A 16,266-nucleotide genomic window follows, 5' to 3' on the forward strand; every position below is an offset into this window, starting at 1 on the left:
CCACACCGGGGGCTGCCAGCGCCGTGTCCCCCCCCCCCGACCCGTGACAGCCGGTCCCGGAGGTACGTGACTCCCTGGGAACAGGGATGGGCACCAAGGGGACGCTCCGATCCCCAAACAAGGGGGGGGGGGGGGGCCGACCCTGTCCCCCCCACACACCGTGAGCACCCCCCAGTAAATCCGGCCGCAGCTTCACGCTGGGGCTGGGGGGGGGGGGTGTCCTGGCGTGGGGGGGTTTCTCGCTGGGGTTTCCTTCTCTCCGACCTCGCTTCTCTTTATCCCCCCCCCCCAGCAGCATTTTAAAAACTAATTGGTTTTGTTTTCCTCCCTCCCCTCTTTTTTTGGGGGAATAAAACTACCCCACGGCAAAGGGAGGGGGCAGACGTGATTTAAAAGCCCCTGATCACCTTTGCAGGAGGGGGGGGGGGGTCTCTTGTACAAGCAGCCCCTCTCCCAGCACCGGTGGGCGATGCCGGGTGCCCCCAGCCCGATTTGGGGGGGGGGGGGGGGGCCTGAGGCTGGCCGGGGGTCGGGATCTCAGCGTTTTGGGGCAGGCTGCATGGGCGCTGCGGGGTTTTTGGGTATAAATTGGCATCTCCTTGCCCGGGGAGGGGGGGGGGAGGAGGGTGTGGGAGGGAAAAGTCAATTGTAGCGGCACCGGAGCTCGATTACGAAGAATAAATTCTTTTCCCGAGGGCTTTTGACGCGCTGGTTGCTGGGTTGGGTTTTTTTCTCCCCCCTCCCCTGACTTTTTGTGCTATAAACCCTCCATTTCCCCGCTGAGGAGCAGGTCCCTTCCCTGCGAAGGCCTGACGCGGGGAGAGGGGCTCGGCGCCTCCCCTCCCAGCAACCCTGCAGGTCCCGTCCTGCGTCACCCCGTTGCCCCACAGCTCCGGTTATGGTGGTGGAAGGGTCTCCCGGTCGCTGCAGGCGGGATGGGGACGAGGGGTCTGGGGGGGGGTCTCCCCATGTGCCCCCCCCCCCCCCCCCCCGGGCTTTCGCTGACCCCCTCGTGCCCGTCTCTCCCCAGCTGAGCTCCGCGGGCCGGTGCCGGACGCGTCTCCGAGGGCTCGTCCCTGCGCGGAACCCGCTGCCTGAGCCCCCCCGCCCCCTCCCGGGGTGCTGATCCCACCGGATCCGGGTCCCCACGTTCCTCCAGTGACGGCGGCGGAGAAACAAAGGTGACTCCTTGGCCAGAGAGGTGGGCAGCGGCCCCTCGGGCCGGGGGGGAAACCAGCTGGAGTCTCCCCTTTGTGGCCGCCCCTTCGATCCCAGATAAATTTGCTTTATTTCTCCCCAGTAAAGCCCGGTAACAGGACCTCTCCCCGCCGTGCGAGTGCGTTTTGGGGAGCGTTCACCAACATTTGGTATTCCCAGGACAAGCAGGGTTCGTGCCATCCCTCTCCCCGCCCTGTATTTCTCTCCCTCCTCAGATGAAAACCTGGGTCTGCGATTCGGGGCAGAAACTGGAGATTTTCATCCCTTTTCTGGGCAAGTACCGTCCGTTCTCGGGGCGTTGCTGCCAGACCTGCACCCCGAAGAGCTGGGTAAGAGTGTGGCTCTGGGCTTCCCAGAGCTGGCTGGGAAGAGAGTTTGGGATCCCAGGATGCTGGCGTAGAGGACGAGCCCCATCCGAAGGGTCTCGTGTGCCCGGCGGGAGGGCTGGGGGCTGGAGCGGGGGGCAGGCACGGCCGAAACCTCCCCGCCTCTCCGAGCTGTCCTCCTTCGAAGGCAGAGCCCCTGCTGCCGTAAGAGCTGACCCCGCTCTCCCCTTCCAGGGTGGTTTCTACCACAAGCAGCTCTCGTCCCTCGGCTTCCGCGACGCCGTCCGGGTGACGGAGGAGGACACACGGTGAGGACAGGACGAGCCCCCGTGCCGGGGAACGCTGGGCAAACCACTTTTTTCCCCCAGGTTTTAGTCTCCCTTTTGTCCGAATCCCCGTGGAAATCCCTTCCCCTGCTGCGCGGGAGCGTGGGGACGCCTCTCCATCATCCTTGCTCCCTAATTAGTCCAAGAAGGAGTTACGTTAATTGTATTTTGAAAGGCTGGAAGCCGCATCTCCAAGCGCAGAGCGTTGATAACAGCAGAGGGGAGAGGGCTCGGCCTGTTCCTCCGGCTGCCGTCACGCTCAGGCTGGGAGGAGAAGTCAGCCACAGAGTGGAGGATTTGGGGTCGTTTCTTTTTTTTTTTTTAAACAGAACTTGGTCTCCTGATGCTGTTGGGAAGAGCTTGGTGGGGGGTGGGGGGGTGGGGGGGGGGTGTTTTCGTTCTCCTCTCCGGCTTCGGCACAAGGACAAGCTCACGCACGCAGCGCTCGGAGCAAGCCTGGCTCCCGGCCCCTGGGGAGAGGCGAAAGGGCCTCTTCCCCAACCCCTCCTGCTCTCCCTCCTCCCCACGGGCCCTAACTCCCGACCTCCAGCTGGTGTCGACCAGCCTTTTCCTCCGGCCCAGGAGCTGACGTGGGGCCCCGGGGGACGTTTCCTTGCCAAATGCCTGATATTTTTTTGTTCGGGAGGTGCCGGACTCCTTCGGCTCCTCTCCCCTTTCGGAGCACTCCCTGGTGGCTTAGCAATTTTGCGCTGTATTTTTCCAAATCGGGCCATTATATTCCAATTCAGCTTGAAAATACCCCAGCTCCAGCTTTCAAACCCTTTGAATAATTCATCTCCGCTCGCAGCGACTCGGGAGTTGCGGGATGGCTAAAAAGAGCCCGGTGAGGGGCGGCTGAGATCACGAGCGGAAAGACGAAGGTCCGAAGCTCCTGTGCCCCTCTCCGGCCACCTGCAGCCCTTTCGCTGGGTTGCCGCGCGCTCTGTGATACCTAAAACCTCACTTAGGTCCCTTTCAGGTGCCGCCTAGCTCTGATTTGGGGGCGGATTCGGAAAAGTCCCCGATTTGGGACCTCTGCAGCATCCCCTGCACGTTTCTAGCGACTGCAGGTTTCCTTCCCACGCGAGGAGCGATGCTGCGAGGACCGGGGTGGCCGGGAGCGTCACTCTGCTGGTGCCTCCGTTTTCCCTGCTGTAAAACGGGGAGAAAAATCTCAAATTCTTGCAAACAGCCGGTTTGAGGGAGGCTGAGCACCCCGGAAAAGCCTCTTAACCACCGGGACGCCGCTGTCTGTCTCCCGTGCCCAGGTACCGGGGCTGGCTGGTCCGAAGGGTCTGTGGTCTCCTCGCCGTCTGGGACTGGAAAGTTCCTGCCGACACCCCCGGAGACCTCCCGGCGAGGATCTGCCACAGCGAGAGGTAGGTGGGAGCAGCCGGAGGGGGTCTCCGGGGTCGCCTTCGCCCCTGGCAGGACCCGGGTCCCGCAGCATCGTCCCCCAAACCCGTGGGATCCCATTCGGTCGCTGGAGCAAGGGACGCGCTCGTCTGCTGCCGGCGGGAAGAAATGTGCCAGCTCCTCCTCCCTGCTGCGCCCTTCCCGCAAGCTCACCCCGAGGAAGGGGCTTTGCAGCCGCCCCCCACCCCCCACCACCCCCCCCCCGGGGCTCAGCACCCCCAAAAGGGGCCGGCGCCCCGGTTACGGTGGGAAACCGGCTCCTCCCGTCTCCGGGCTCTGCCCCGGGGGACGTCGCCAAGGCTCTCCTGGTCCGTCCGTCGTCCCCCCCCATCCCATCCCGAGCACGCGGCGTCTGGGGTGACGTGGCCTTGTCAGGCAGCTGTCACCTAACTCCTCGTCGTCATCATCATCATCGCTAATTGCACGGCAGGAGGCTGGCAGCCAGTAATTGTAATTACTGTAACGCAGAATGCCTTTTAACCCCGCGCTCTGCCTCCTGCTTCCCACCTCCTCCGCATCCCCTTCGCAGGGTACGGGACGTCGCTACCGACCGGTCCCGTGGCTCGAGAGGGGACGGCGAAGCCCACCGGCGGTGGAAGGAGAGAATCCTCAAGATCCTGGCTGAAATCCAGGCCCCGCTCTCCCTCCTCATGCTGAGGTCTGCGCTCCCTCTCCGGGGAGGGTTGAGGGTGCGGATCCCCCTTCACGGGCATCTCCCACCTCCTCCTGGAGGGATCCCGGTTCCCGGCTGGGGCGTTCCCAGTCCCTCTCCTCCGCTCCGGGTCTCTCACGCTCTTAATTTGTGCGTTTAAGCCCCTTCGGATGGGCTCCGAGCGGTGGCTGGGCGCCTCGCGCCCACGAGGGACGCACGGGGATCTTTCGGGGGACGCGTGTGCAGGGAGCCCAGGGCTACGCCGGCAGGGGCAGGCAGCCCCTGGGGGTCCCACGCAGCTCCCTGGGGAGATTTCCCCCCCCCCGATTTCTTCCAGGGAGGTGGAATCTGACACCGGAGTGGAGAAGGGAGGGAGGGAAAAAAAAAAAACAACCCAAAAACACTGGGAGGATGGAAATCAAAGCGAAGCAAAAGGGAATTTTTTCCTTTCTCTCTCTCTCCCCTCTGTTCTCTTCTTTTTTTTTTCCCCTCCTGTCATTGAGAAATTGGCAATTAAAGGTTGCATTGTAGCCTAATTGCTTGTCTGATTGAGCTGTAATAAAAGAACCCTCTGAGCAGTCTGAAGTATTTAAAGGGAAGAAATTACCCAGGGGATAAAAGCGTTCAGATCCTTCCCGTAAACAGCGTGCGGGAGGACAGGGAGATGGAGGGGTAATTGACTTCAGCTTTTGTTGCCGGGGGGGGGGGGGGGAGAAGGGGGTGGTCTCGTCACATCCAGCCTTTAATGTTTTAACTTGATTTATAATAAAGCTGTTTATTTGCTTTACGGGAGCTGAGCAGTGACATTTCGAGTCAAGCTGTCTCATGCTGCCTGGGTGGGGAAACTGAGGCAGGGAAGGGTGGCCTGGATAAGGTCTCGGGGGGGGGGCGGGGGGGCGGGGGGGGGCGGTTTGGGACCCCGGAGGGGTTGCTCACTTGTTTGTTTTCCCGCAGGCTGTGCAACTGGGCTCTGCTCAAGCTCCTGAACCGCCTCTTCCTCAGCGTGCAGCTCCACCGAGGGCAGCTGGAGATGGTGCTGAGGGCCGCCGGGACGGTAGGGAGGCACCAGCCGAGCCGCTCTCGGCCCCGCGCCTCGCCGCCGGCTCACCAGGCGCTGAGCCCTGGCCGCCTTCCTTGCAGCCCGGCGTGCCGCTGGTTTTCCTCTCGACGCACAAATCCCAGCTGGACGGGCTGCTCCTGTCCTTCCTCCTCTTCTCCCAGGGGCTGGGGGTGCCCAGGGTGACGGTGGGCGGCCAGGTCTGCAGCCCTCTCCTCCGGTAAGGCGCGGCAGACACCGGCTTGGGGCATTCCCAAAGCCCCCGAGCCGTGGTGGGGAATTGGGGGGGGGACACGACACGACGTGGGCAAGGGGGGCGCCCGTGGTGGTGTCTTCTTTTTCCCACAGAGCCTTGCTTGGCCGCCTGGGAGGGATTTTCCTGCCTTCGAGGATGGAGCAGACGCTGAGCGACCGGGACGAAGGGCTCCCGGGGGCCGTCCTGGCCACGGTAGGTCCAGCCCGGGGTGCTGGGAGGGATGAAACATCCCCCCCCCCCCCGAGATCCGAAAGCACTCGGCGAAGGCGTCTAGGGGTGTCTCGCCCGTGGGCTGGCGGAGCCTTTGGGCTGCGCGATGGATGCCGGCAGCTGCCGGGCATCCCCGGGGTGCCGCCGGTACCCCCCAGCCTCGCCCCGTCTCCCCCACCAGTACGTTGAGGAGGTGCTGAGGAGCCGACAGCCTCTGCTCATCTTCCTGGAAGAGCCCCCCGTCGCCCTGTGCCTCTCTGCCCCTGCCCGGGAGTGGCTGGCCCTGGTGTACCGAGCCGTGCGGGACGGTGCCGTCCCCGACGTCCTCCTGGTCCCCGTGGGCATCGCCTACGACGTGGTCCCCGGCGGTTTGCACTGGGAAGGAGCGGTGAGAGGTCTTGCCGGTGCGGGTGCAGCACCCAAATCACCCGGGTGCGTCCCCGGGGAGCGGCGCTCGCCTCCATCGCCCCATTAATGCTTTGGTCCCCTCTCCTCCCAGCACGGCGCTCGGCCCCTCGGCCTCGGCACCTGCCTCTGGGCAGCGTGCCGGGCCATGCGCCGAAACCTCGGCTGCGCCCGGGTGGACTTCGCCCAGCCCTTCTCCTTACAGGTACGGCAGCGGGGTTTCCAGCCGGGGCTCCTGGCTGGATCCATCCCGGCCCTGGAGGGTTTATGGCCGTGATCTTGGCGGCCGTACAAACCTCTGCGGGTTGGACTGAGGGGTTTGGGGTGGCTGGAGGGGATCCGGTGTTCTCCAGGGGAAGCCGGTGAGCCCACCTCGAGGCAGTGCTCGTGGGCCCTGGGGACCCAAGGGATCGAGTCGACTTGTTGGTGCCGAGGGCTGCGAGCACCGACAGGCTCGTTTGTCCTCCTTCCCAGGAGTTTGCAGCCAAAAACCTCGTCAGGCAGAGCTGCAAGGAGAAGCCGCTGGAGGAGCTGCTGCTGCCCACCATCCTCGGCACGTGGTAAGCAGGAGCCGAGCCTCGGGGCAGCGTCTCGCCTCCCGACGTCTGCTCCCGGCCCCGCTTTCTCACCCCTCTCGCCCTGTTTTCTCCAGCCCCGGCCAGCCGGACGGCAAGAAGGCAGAGATTTGGAGTCCCGGCCCCGCAACGGCCGCCGGCTTGGAGGCAGAAGAGGAAATGTTGGTGACCAAGCTGGGCCTGCACTCCCTGAGCGGTGAGGGGTCCGCTGGGGGAGGCGGGAGTCTGTCCTCCGGCCGTCTGCCTGTTCCGTGCGGGGCTGCGGGTCAGCCCCGCTCGCCCGGTCCTGCCGGGGTCACCCCTTGTGTGACGGCCTCCCCCTGCTCCGGCCGGCGCGGAGGTGGCTGTGCCGTTACCGGTTATTGCCGTGCGCCGCGGTGATGCGGCTGGCGGGGTGACGGCTGCCTTGGCCGCTTGTTCCCCGGCTGGAAACGGACAGCGTAAACAAGCGGGGGCCGGCGGAGGGGGGACAAAGCACCCTGGCACCCGCTGGGTGACATCCCTCGGGATGTCACCACTGCCGCCTTCTCTTCCCCCCCGGGCTCGGTTAATCCCCCGATGGCTGACGAGCGCCTCTCGCTCCCTCGCAGACGGCGTTGCCTGCTCCGCCGTCATGGCCGTGGGGATCACGTCCACGCTGCTGCTGCACAAGCACCGGGAGGTGAGACAAGGAGGTTTCCAGGTTTCTCTTCCTTTGGACCAAGATTTCCAGAGCCGCCCCCCGCCCCCCCATGCAGGGCACCGGCTCATCCTCCTCTTCCTCCAGGGCGTCTTCCTCTCTCGGCTGATGCTGGACTTCGCCTGGCTGCTGGAGGAGATCCTGCTGCGCCAGCGCGACGTGGGCTTCTCGGGGCAGCTCCGCGCCCTGGTGCAGCACAGCCTCGTCCTGCTCGGAGCCCGCCTCACCCTCTACCGCCTCTCCCCCATCGGCGATGTCCTGGTGGTCCCCGAGGCCTCGGCGGAGGCCCTGAGGGAGCTGGGCCACCACAGCGCTGCCATCCTGCCCGTCTTCGCCAGCGAGGCGGTGGGAGGTGAGGAGCGAGGCGTGGGGCATCGGTGACATCAGGGATCGGTGACGCCGGGGGAATGGCTGACGCCGCTTTCCCGGCAGCCTGCGCCGTCCGTGCCTTGCTGATGGAGATGCTGCCCTTCCTGGTGGCGACCGTCGGACGCTCCGGCATCGTGTTCAGCCAGGACGAGCTGCACCGCAAGACCCTGGAGCTGCTCCGGCTGCTGCCCCCAAACCTGCTGGGGCTCCAGGTAGGGGCTGGCGGCGCGGGCTGGCACTGCCATCGCGTGGAAGTGGCCCGTCACCGCTGCCTGCGTGGCTCCGGCGACTCCGGCTGCCTGCCAGCCCCTTTCCTCCTCTCCCCCAGCCCTGCCAGCCCCTCGACTGCCGGAGCCAGGACATCGTGGACAAGCTCCTCCTCTGCGGGCTGCTGGAGGCTGAAGAGGTGGGTGCCCCCCCCCCCCCGACCCGCCCCGGGGGACCCCGTCCTCCGTTCCTGGCTGGGAAGGGGACAAGGAACCGGGGTCCCTGCGGGGTAGCATCAAAGGTCCTCGCACCCGGCTTGTCCCCACAGCCGGAGAGCGAGCGCTGGGTCTGCGACTCGGCCCCGCGGCCCTTCTGCAAGGGATGGCCCTGGGCGGGGATGGACTTCACCGACAGCGACAGCGACAGCGAGGAGGAGGTCCCCAAGCGCTGCTTCAAGGTACTTGGGCTGTCCCCCCCGACGCGCCCCCTCCCTGGCAGGGCGAGGACGCTCTCACCAAACCCTGGCTTCCCCCGTCCAGCTCAGCGAGCCCCAGGGCTCGCCCGGCTTCCTCCTCTTCCTCTGCCGGCTCCTGAGCCCCGTGCTGAGGACCTACGCCAGAGCCGTGGCTTTCCTGGACCGACCCAGCTGGCCCCAGCCCGGTAGGATGCCCCCCCCCCCCCCCCCCCCCCGGCCCCGGGGTGGGCGACCGCTTCTCCAACCACACCAGCCCCGCTTGGCTCGGCTCTTGGGGAAACTGAGGCACGGCCGAAGCTCCCTTGCGGCCCCGGCTCTGCATTGAGACCGGGGAGGGGCTGTGCCCGCCCTGGGAGCTGGAGGTGGTGGGGTTTGACACCCCCCCCCCACCCCCCCAAACTCTCTCCCCACCCCCAGAGGCAGCCTACGTGGAGGCGCTGCTGCAATTCTTGGCCGAGGAGGACGGTTTCGGTGAGTCGGGGTGGGGGGACGGACGGGGCGTCCCTCCTGCTTTGGGGTCAGCGCACACACACGTGTGTCCCGTCCCGTGTCCCCCCCCCGCCCAAAGCCAGGTTGTGGGTGCCCGGAGGGTGGGATGCGGGTGCTCCCTCGGGGGTTTCTCTCCCTCCAGAGCACCCGAACAGGAGCCTGGCCCTCAGCTCTCTGCAGACCTTCAAGGAGATGGGGGTAAGCATGACCCCCCTCTGCCAGCCGCCCCCCAACCTCGAGCTGCCCCCCCCCCCCCGCCCCCCCCTGGTGACGCTCCTCTCCCTCCCCAGGTGCTGGAGGAGGTGCGGACCCCCGCCGGACCCCTGCTCCACCTCGCCCAGCCTTTCCGCTCCAGCGCGAGCCGGGGGAAGCTGGAAGCCTTCATCCAGCAGTTCACCCAGCCGTAGCCGCCGGCGCGGCCGCCGTGGGTGCCGATAAACCTGGGAGAGCAGGTACCCGACCCGGCTCGTGGATTTATTGAACCCCGGGGCGGGGGGGAGGGGGGGGGGGAAGGCAGCCGAATCGGGGTGGGGGCGAGATTTGGCGTCTCCGTCTTCACACCACCTTGTTGCAGATGGTGCCCAGCTCCTCGATCTCGCACTGCACCTCGTCTCCTCTCTGCGAGGGGCAGGGAGGCGCTGGCAGCTGCCCGCTCGCCTTGTCCCCGGCGGGGTCCTTCACGTCCCCGCTCCGCCACCCCAGCCCTGTTTCGAGCCCCCTCCCCACCTTTCCCTCACCTTAAGAAACACGGGGGGCTTCCGGAAAACCCCCACGCCGGGAGGGGTTCCCGTCAGCAAGATGTCCCCAGGGACCAGCGTGACGAACCTGGGGGGGGGGGATGGACGGGAAGCGTTAGCCATGGCCCCTCAATCCCCTGGGGAGCGGTGCCGGTGCTGCCGGCACCCCCCACTCACCCCCCCCACCCCGGCACCTACCGGGAGACCCAGGCGATGAGTTTGGGCAGCCTGAAGATGAGCTGGCTGGTGCTGCTGTCCTGCATCAGCCGCCCGTTGACGCTGCAGCGGATGCTCAGGTTGTGGACGTCTGCGGGGATGGAGGGGACATGGGGACGGCGCTGTGGGACACCCCCCACCCACCCCACCCCCCTTTGGGAAAAACACGGATGCTTCTGGGCAAATTCGGTGCCCGCTGCCTCCTGTGTTAGCCTGGAAAGAGCCCGGTCCCGGTCCCGGTCCCGTCCCTGTCCTGTCCTCACCTGCCACCGCGTCCTTGGTGACAAGGGCCGGCCCCAGGGGACAGAAGGTGTCGAAGGTTTTCCCCAGCAGCCACTGCCTCCCGTTCCTCCTCATCTGCCAGTCCCGGGCGCTGACGTCGTTGGCCACCGTGAAGCCCACGACGTGGTCCAGCGCCGACGACTCCTTGGTGGGTGGTGGGGGGGGGGTGTGACAACGGGGACTCGCTTAACCAGCGGGGGGGGGGGGGGGGTGACACACGGACCCCGCCGAAAGGAGGAGGGGGACGTTGGGGGGGTTACCTCGATGTGCCGCCCCTTCTTCCCGATGACGGCGGCCAGCTCTACCTCCCAGTCCACCTCCTGGGGGGGGGGGGAGGATTGGGGGAGGGGGGGGGGGCTCGGAGGGGCTGCACCCCATGGCGGGGGGGGGTCCCTAGGGGCTACTCACGCTGCTCTCCTGGGGGTGCACGATGTCATCGAAGGGCCCGATGATGGCGCTGGGGAACTTGCTGAAGATGATGGGCTCCTTGGGGATCTTCACGTCCTGCTCCAGGCAGTGGTCGCGGTAGTTGAGCCCCACGCAGATCACCTTCTCCGGGTCCCCGACGGGCGCCAGGAGCCGCACCGTCCCCCGCGGCAGCCGGTGCCGGCCCGACTCCAGCGCCCTGTGGGAAGCCGGCAGGGTTCAGCGCCGGGGCCGGATCCGGCGGCGGTGCCGGTGACGCCGGCGCGAGGGCACCCACCGTCGGGCGGCGGCCAGGCCGCTCTGGCCGGTCTCCAGGAAGGCGCGCATGGAGCGGGGCAGCGCCGGCTCGGCCGCGCTCAGGTCCACCAGGCTCCCCCCGGCCGCCTCCTCCAGCCCCAGCCGGGGCTCGCCTCCCCCGGCCCCCCGGAACCGCACCAGCCGCATGGCCCCCGGCAGCCGCATCCGCCACCTGCGGGGCACCGGGGACCGGATCCTCGGGATCCCGCCCCAAGTGGATCCCGGCACCGGCCGTGGCCCCCACCCCAGGGTGCTTGGGGCCGGGGATTTTGCCCGGGCGGGATCCCTGGGGGCCGAGACCCTGCAGTGGGGCGAGGAGGGGCCGCATCCTGCACAGGCCCTTGGGGCGAGGGGGAAGGGGCAGATCCCGGCACAGGAGGGATCCTGGTGGGAGGGGAGATCCCAGCACCAGGGACCCCGGTGGAGGCAGAGTAGATTCCCTGGGGGTGGGGGGGGGGCAGATCCCAGCATGGGACAGATTGGGAGGGGAGAGGGGATCAGGCCCTAGTAAAGAAAGGCTGGGGACAGCGGATCCCTCCCGGGGGGGGCCAGATCCCAGCACAGACCAGATCCCCAGTATGGCAGCAAAACCCTCCCATGGCAGGGAATGGATCCCAGCAGGGGACAGATCCAGGGGAGAGACGGGATCTCCCAGCACACTAGATGAGGGGGAGCAGATCACCTGACCCCACACAGCCCGGATCCTGAGGGATCCCCCCAATCCTGCACAGTGGGGATCCCTGGAGGATTCCCTCCCATGGTCCTGCACAGCCCCAATCCTGGGGGATTCCCCCCCTGCCCGATCCCACACAGTCCTGATCCCGAGGATCCCCCTGATCCCAGGGGATCCCCCCCCGATCCCACACTGCTCCAATACCAGAGGATATCCCCCCACCCCAATCCTGCTCAGCCCAATGCCAGGGATCCCCCCGATCCCAGGGGATTCCCCCCCTGATCCCGCTCAGCCTGATCCCAGGGGATCCCCCCCAATCCCGCTCAGCCTGATCCCAGGGGATCCCCCCCGATCCCATACAGCCCTGTTCCCAGGGGATCCCCCCCGATCCCGCTCAGCCCGATCCCAGGAAATCCCCCCCCGATCCCGCTCAGCCCGATCCCGGGGGGATTCCCCCCCCCCCCCGATCTCGCTCAACCCGATCCCAAGGGATCCCCCCTCCCCGATCCCGCTCAGCCCGGTCCCAGGGGATCCCCCCGATCCCAGGGGATCCCCCCCGATCCCATACAGCCCTGTTCCCAGGGGATCCCCCCCGATCCCGCTCAGCCCGATCCCAGGAAATCCCCCCCCGATCCCGCTCAGCCCGATCCCGGGGGGATTCCCCCTCCCCGATCCCGCTCAGCCCGGTCCCAGGGGATCCCCCCGATCCCAGGAGATCCCCCCCCGATCCCGCTCAGCCCGATCCCGGGGACTCCCCGATCCCGCGGTGCCCGGACCCGGGGGGGGCGGACAGGGGGTTCCCCGATCCCGCGGGGGGGGGGGGGGGGGGGCATGGGGGATCCCGGTGCCGCCTACGTCACGTGCCGCGTCAGCCCCCCTCTCGGCACGCGCCGACCCCGCGCCACCCGCGTGAAGGTCCCCTCGCCGAGTCCCCGCCCCGCCCACGGGCCGGCCAATGCGAGCGCGGCGAAGGCGGGGCCGCGCCGGCCGCGCCGCCAATGAGAGCCGGCGGCGCTCGGCCACGCCTCTCCCCCGCTGGAGGGGAGGGGCAGCGGCGTTGCTAGGATACGGGGCGCGGCCGCCATGCCAGCGCCCCGCCGCCATGACGGCGCCGCCATGACGGCGCCGAGGCCGGGGCGGCGGAGCCCCCGGCCGGGAGCGAGCCGGGCCGAGGCGGGTGTTTCTCACCTTTATTTCACGGAAACACGCAGTGAGGTGAACGAGCAACAGGCGGCTGCGGAGGGGGGCCGGGGCGGGGGGGTGGCTGGGGCAGGGGCCTGGCTGAGGCGCGGCCTGGCCTCCCCGGCCGGTTTGTGAGGAGAAAAAACAGCAGAAATCACCCGAATAACCCTCCCGGCCGCGTCCGCCGCTTCGGTGAGCGGAGCCGCCTCTGCCGTGCCGCCCTGGGGCTCGGGGTCGCCCTCTCCGGCCCCCCCCCCCCCCCGCCCCGGGGCTGTGCGCGGCCGTTGCTTCCCCCTCGGCTCCCCGGGCGGCACGTTTCATCCCTAAGTCGTCGCCGTTTGTTTTATTTAGAAAATAAACCCTCTCTCCTCGTCCCGCCGGAAGGCGGGGAGCCTCTCTCGTCGCTGTGGGTCCCCTGAAGCGATGCGCGGGGCGGGGTGGGGCGGGGCGGGGTGGGGGAGAGGAGGTTCGTGCGCTTTCGGTCGGCCTTCGGGAGCTGCCGTTTCACGGCTGCGATACAGAAACCCCCTCCCCGGAGGGTCCCCTCCCCGAAGGCTCGCCTACCGGGGGAAGGGGTCCGGGTTTGTGCTGCGGCGAGGTCTCCTGCACCCCACACCCCCCCCCCCCGGGGACAGAGGGATCCTCGTTGCGGGGGGGGGGGCTCTGCCCCCCAAAATGGGTCCGGCCGGCGGGACGAGCCGGCAAAGTTGTCGGTATCTCTTCTCGTCTCTTGTAACCGGAGCGCCGGGAGCCAGGCGGATTATTTTCTTCGTTCCTTTAACCTCTCGTTTTGTCTGAAATAGCAGGACAAAGTTCCCCTCGGGCGCTGGCGGGGCCGAGCGGGTGGTCCCGGGTTCTAGATCACGTTCTCGAAGATCTGCATGGAGCTCATGATGTCCTCGTCCTGGATGGGGCAGGAGGGAGAGCTCAGAGCCCCTGGTCCCCCCTCCTCCCGTCGGCCCCCGGGGTGACCGGAGCTGGCCTCCCCCGTCTCTCCCAACCCCCCCCAGCATGTCATTTTGGGAACGGGACGAGGAACGGGGTTATGTCTCGGACCCGGAGGCCCGGCAGTGAGGAGGAGGAGGAGGATGGCGGTGACGCCGAAGCCCCCGCTGGAGCTGGCTCACCTTCTGGCACGTCTCCAGGAACTCCTCGAAGGTCACCACGCCGTCCCCGTTCCTGTCCATCTTCTGCAAGGGAACAGCAGGGGCTCAGCGGGGACGTCCCCGTCCCCGGCGGTGGTGACAGCCCCAGCCCGTGACACACGGTGGGTTTTGGTGGCCTCCGGGAGGGGACAACACGGGACGGTCTCACCTGGAAGAACAACTCCACGTGCTCGGCGGGCGCGCTGTCCCTCAGGGTGGGGTGGGTGCAGCGCCCCATCATGTCGTAGATGGACTTCATGATCTCCAGCATTTCCTAGGAGGGGACAGAGAGGGGTCAGGGTGACAAGAACCCGCCGAACGAGGGCACCTTCGTCCCCCAGCACCCGTTTCCACCGACCCCATCCCTCTCTCGCATCCCCGGCGATGCTCCCACCCTGCCCGTCCCCCCCCCCCAGCCCTCATCGTTGTCCCCTGCCCCGCGCCGCGTCACCTCCTTGGTGATGTAGCCGTCTTTATTAATGTCGTAGAGGTTGAAAGCCCACTTCAGCTTCTGGTGCACCGTCCCCCGCAGCAAGACAGAGAGGCCGACGACAAAATCCTGCCGGAGGAACCGCAGCCGTGAGCGGGGATGTCCCACGGGCACCGCCGGCACGCCCGGACCCCGGGGACGGACCCGTGTCCCGCCTGGCTCGGCCGTTCGCCCCCCTCCAACGGTGCCGCGGCGCTGCCATCGATCGCGGGACGCCCGGGGGATTTTTTTTCCTATTGATCCCGTTTCTATTCTCGCTCGTAGCTATTTTTAATCACCGCGGTAAAACCGGCGCCGGCCCCCCCGCCAGCCACCCCTGCCGCAGTGCCTGGAGCTCTCCCGGCACAGGCTCCCGCCGTCGAAGACTCCGAAGATTTTGGCCGTCGCCGCTGCGCCGAGCTTTTATCCCCGACCGCACGCGGGTGAGGAAGAAGATCTGATGAATCACGCCTCTGGGCACGCTTACAGCCGGCCGCGGCTCGAGGAGCGCGGCACCGGCGCGGCTTTGCCGGGCGAGAAGCCGGGCGCGGAAGCGGTGCCGGGACACTCACCTGGAAGCAGAGGGCCCCGTTGTGGTCGGCGTCGAAGGCGTCGAACAAGAAGTGCGCGTAGGTGCTGGCGTCTGCGAGGGGAGGAAGGCGAGAGCCGGTGAAGCCCCCCCCCCCCCGCCCCGTGCCGGGATCGGGATTTGGCGTTTTCTCCGGATGCAGCCCCACCCCGGAACCCCCCGCGCCGGCCTCGGGGGTCCCCCCGACTCACCGCCTTGGGGGAAGAACTGCGAGTAGATGAGCTTGAAGGTCTCCTCGTCCACGAGGCCGCTGGGACACTCCTGGGGAGGAGAGCGGGCGCCCGGTGAACCCCGGCTCCACCAAAATCATCCCCCCCCCCTCCCCGGCCCTGGTGGTGGGGGGCCGGGGCGGGGGTCCCCCCGACACTCACGTTCTTGAAGCCGCGGTAGAGGGATTGGCAGCTCCTTCTTGGTGAACTTGGTCTGCGCCAGCAGCTGCTCCAGCCCCTCGGGTTGGTGCCGTACGGCCGAGAGCTCCAGCTCGGCATCGCCGCCGTCTGCCGGGAGACGCCGGCAAAGACCCCCGTGGGGTCCGGCAGCCTCTCCGCATCATCCCGCGCTTGATCCGGGCTGTTTCCAGCCCGGATCCGACCCTGCTTATAAAACCAAACCTCCCCCCCCCCCCCCCGACCCGGCGGCGGACCCCAAATTCCCCTCGTAGCGGGAGGAAAACCGGGGAGCTCCGGGTTTCACATCCCGAGGGGAGAAGCCGGCCGACCCGGAGGGTTTCCCCAGGAGCCGCCGGACCCGTGCCCGCCTCCGGCAGCACGTTCCCGGGGCGCGGAGCATCCCGGAGCCGCCTCTCACCCCGTCCCCGCTAATGCTCCCTCCCGCTCGCGCCCAGCCTGGTGGAAGGTAATTAATAAATGATGGCTCATTAATAATTCCAGCTTGGGAAGCCCCCGTGGACCCGTTCAGCGCTGAGACGGGGATACGGGGAACTTCGGGCCGGGAAAACCGGGCCGGGGCTGGGGAGAGGCTCCGCCGTGCCGCATCGGTAGGGACACCCCAGAAAACCCCGGGGTCCCCTGGGTGCTGCCGGGGGGGGGGGGGGGGGGGGGAGGGGGGTTAACCCCCCCATCTCCTGCCGAGCCGGGTTTGCCGGGGTGTGAAGGGGCAGCGCCGAGCCCCTCCCGCCCAGCTGGGGTGGGGTCGGGCTTGGGGGACCCCAGCGTCCCATCTCGGGGGGGCTTGGGGGGTCAGGGGGGATCGGGGGTCCCCGGTGTCACATCTCGGGGGGGGGGGGTTGGGGTCAACGGGGGATCGGGGGGTCCCCGGTGTGTCATCTCGGGGGGGGGGTTTGGGGGTCGATGGGGGATTGGGTGTCCCCAGTGTCGCATCTCGGGGGGGGGGGGGGTTGGGGTTGATGCAGGACTTGGGGGTCCCCGGTGCCCCATCTCCAGGGGGTTTTGGGGGTCGATGTGGGCTCGGAGGCCCCCGGCATCCCACCGCAGGAGGGTTTTGGGGGTCAGTGCGGGCTGGGGGGTCCCCAGCATCGCCCCTTGGGAGGGTTTTGGGGGTCAGTGTGGGCTGGGGGGTCCCCGGCATCCCACCGCAGGAGGGTTTTGGGGGTCAGTGTGGGCTGGGGGG

The 16,266-nt window shown here is 67.7% G+C and overlaps 3 protein-coding genes across 4 annotated transcripts; 1 reads left to right on the forward strand and 2 right to left on the reverse strand.

Annotated features, from left to right (window-relative positions):
• Positions 1 to 1,433: 1,433 nt before the first annotated feature.
• Positions 1,434 to 9,115, forward strand: LOC143174044 (glycerol-3-phosphate acyltransferase 2, mitochondrial-like; the record flags this gene model as incomplete). Its single annotated transcript, XM_076364135.1, has 20 exons — positions 1,434 to 1,547; positions 1,779 to 1,852; positions 3,133 to 3,249; positions 3,816 to 3,944; positions 4,893 to 4,992; positions 5,079 to 5,215; positions 5,344 to 5,443; positions 5,643 to 5,849; positions 5,961 to 6,071; positions 6,341 to 6,426; positions 6,519 to 6,637; positions 7,032 to 7,102; positions 7,208 to 7,472; positions 7,553 to 7,701; positions 7,818 to 7,895; positions 8,025 to 8,153; positions 8,236 to 8,356; positions 8,589 to 8,642; positions 8,803 to 8,858; positions 8,951 to 9,115. Coding segments are annotated over 20 exons (2,334 nt in total), but the record flags the coding sequence as incomplete, so codon positions are not given.
• Positions 9,116 to 9,182: 67 nt separating this feature from the next.
• LOC143174043 (oxaloacetate tautomerase FAHD2B, mitochondrial-like) lies at positions 9,183 to 12,191 on the reverse strand. Of its 2 annotated transcripts, XM_076364134.1 has the most exons (8): positions 12,147 to 12,191; positions 10,599 to 10,790; positions 10,304 to 10,520; positions 10,156 to 10,215; positions 9,877 to 10,039; positions 9,596 to 9,704; positions 9,398 to 9,485; positions 9,183 to 9,278 (listed from the first exon to the last, which is right to left on the reverse strand). In XM_076364134.1, the coding sequence occupies exons 2-8, from the start codon at positions 10,781 to 10,783 to the stop codon at positions 9,216 to 9,218; spliced, it is 885 nt and encodes a 294-aa protein (XP_076220249.1). In that variant the 5' UTR covers positions 10,784 to 10,790; positions 12,147 to 12,191; the 3' UTR covers positions 9,183 to 9,215. The 2 variants fall into 2 exon arrangements, with proteins under 2 accessions (XP_076220249.1, XP_076220248.1); XM_076364133.1 differs by lacking the exon at positions 12,147 to 12,191 and having other exon boundaries at positions 10,599 to 11,484.
• A 1,138-nt stretch (positions 12,192 to 13,329) lies between these two features.
• LOC143174045 (calsenilin-like) lies at positions 13,330 to 15,229 on the reverse strand. The gene is given in 9 exon segments (XM_076364136.1): positions 13,330 to 13,377; positions 13,601 to 13,663; positions 13,788 to 13,892; positions 14,070 to 14,177; positions 14,660 to 14,842; positions 14,845 to 14,937; positions 15,048 to 15,074; positions 15,076 to 15,183; positions 15,185 to 15,229. Coding segments are annotated over 9 exon segments (780 nt in total).
• Positions 15,230 to 16,266: the final 1,037 nt, after the last annotated feature.

Source organism: Aptenodytes patagonicus, unplaced genomic scaffold (assembly GCF_965638725.1).
Source record: "Aptenodytes patagonicus unplaced genomic scaffold, bAptPat1.pri.cur scaffold_636, whole genome shotgun sequence".
Taxonomy (NCBI): Eukaryota; Metazoa; Chordata; class Aves; order Sphenisciformes; family Spheniscidae; genus Aptenodytes; species Aptenodytes patagonicus.

Coding starts and splice junctions, on each gene's coding strand:
- LOC143174043 (XM_076364133.1), bottom strand. CDS start 11,089: ATGCTGGGATCTGCCCCCCCCCCACCCCCAGGGAATCTACTCTGCCTC. Junction 10,216..10,303: donor TGCACCCCCAGGAGAGCAGC/GTGAGTAGCCCC, acceptor CCCCCCCCCCAG/GAGGTGGACTGGGAGGTAGA. Junction 9,279..9,397: donor AGCCCCCCGTGTTTCTTAAG/GTGAGGGAAAGG, acceptor TGCCCCTCGCAG/AGAGGAGACGAGGTGCAGTG.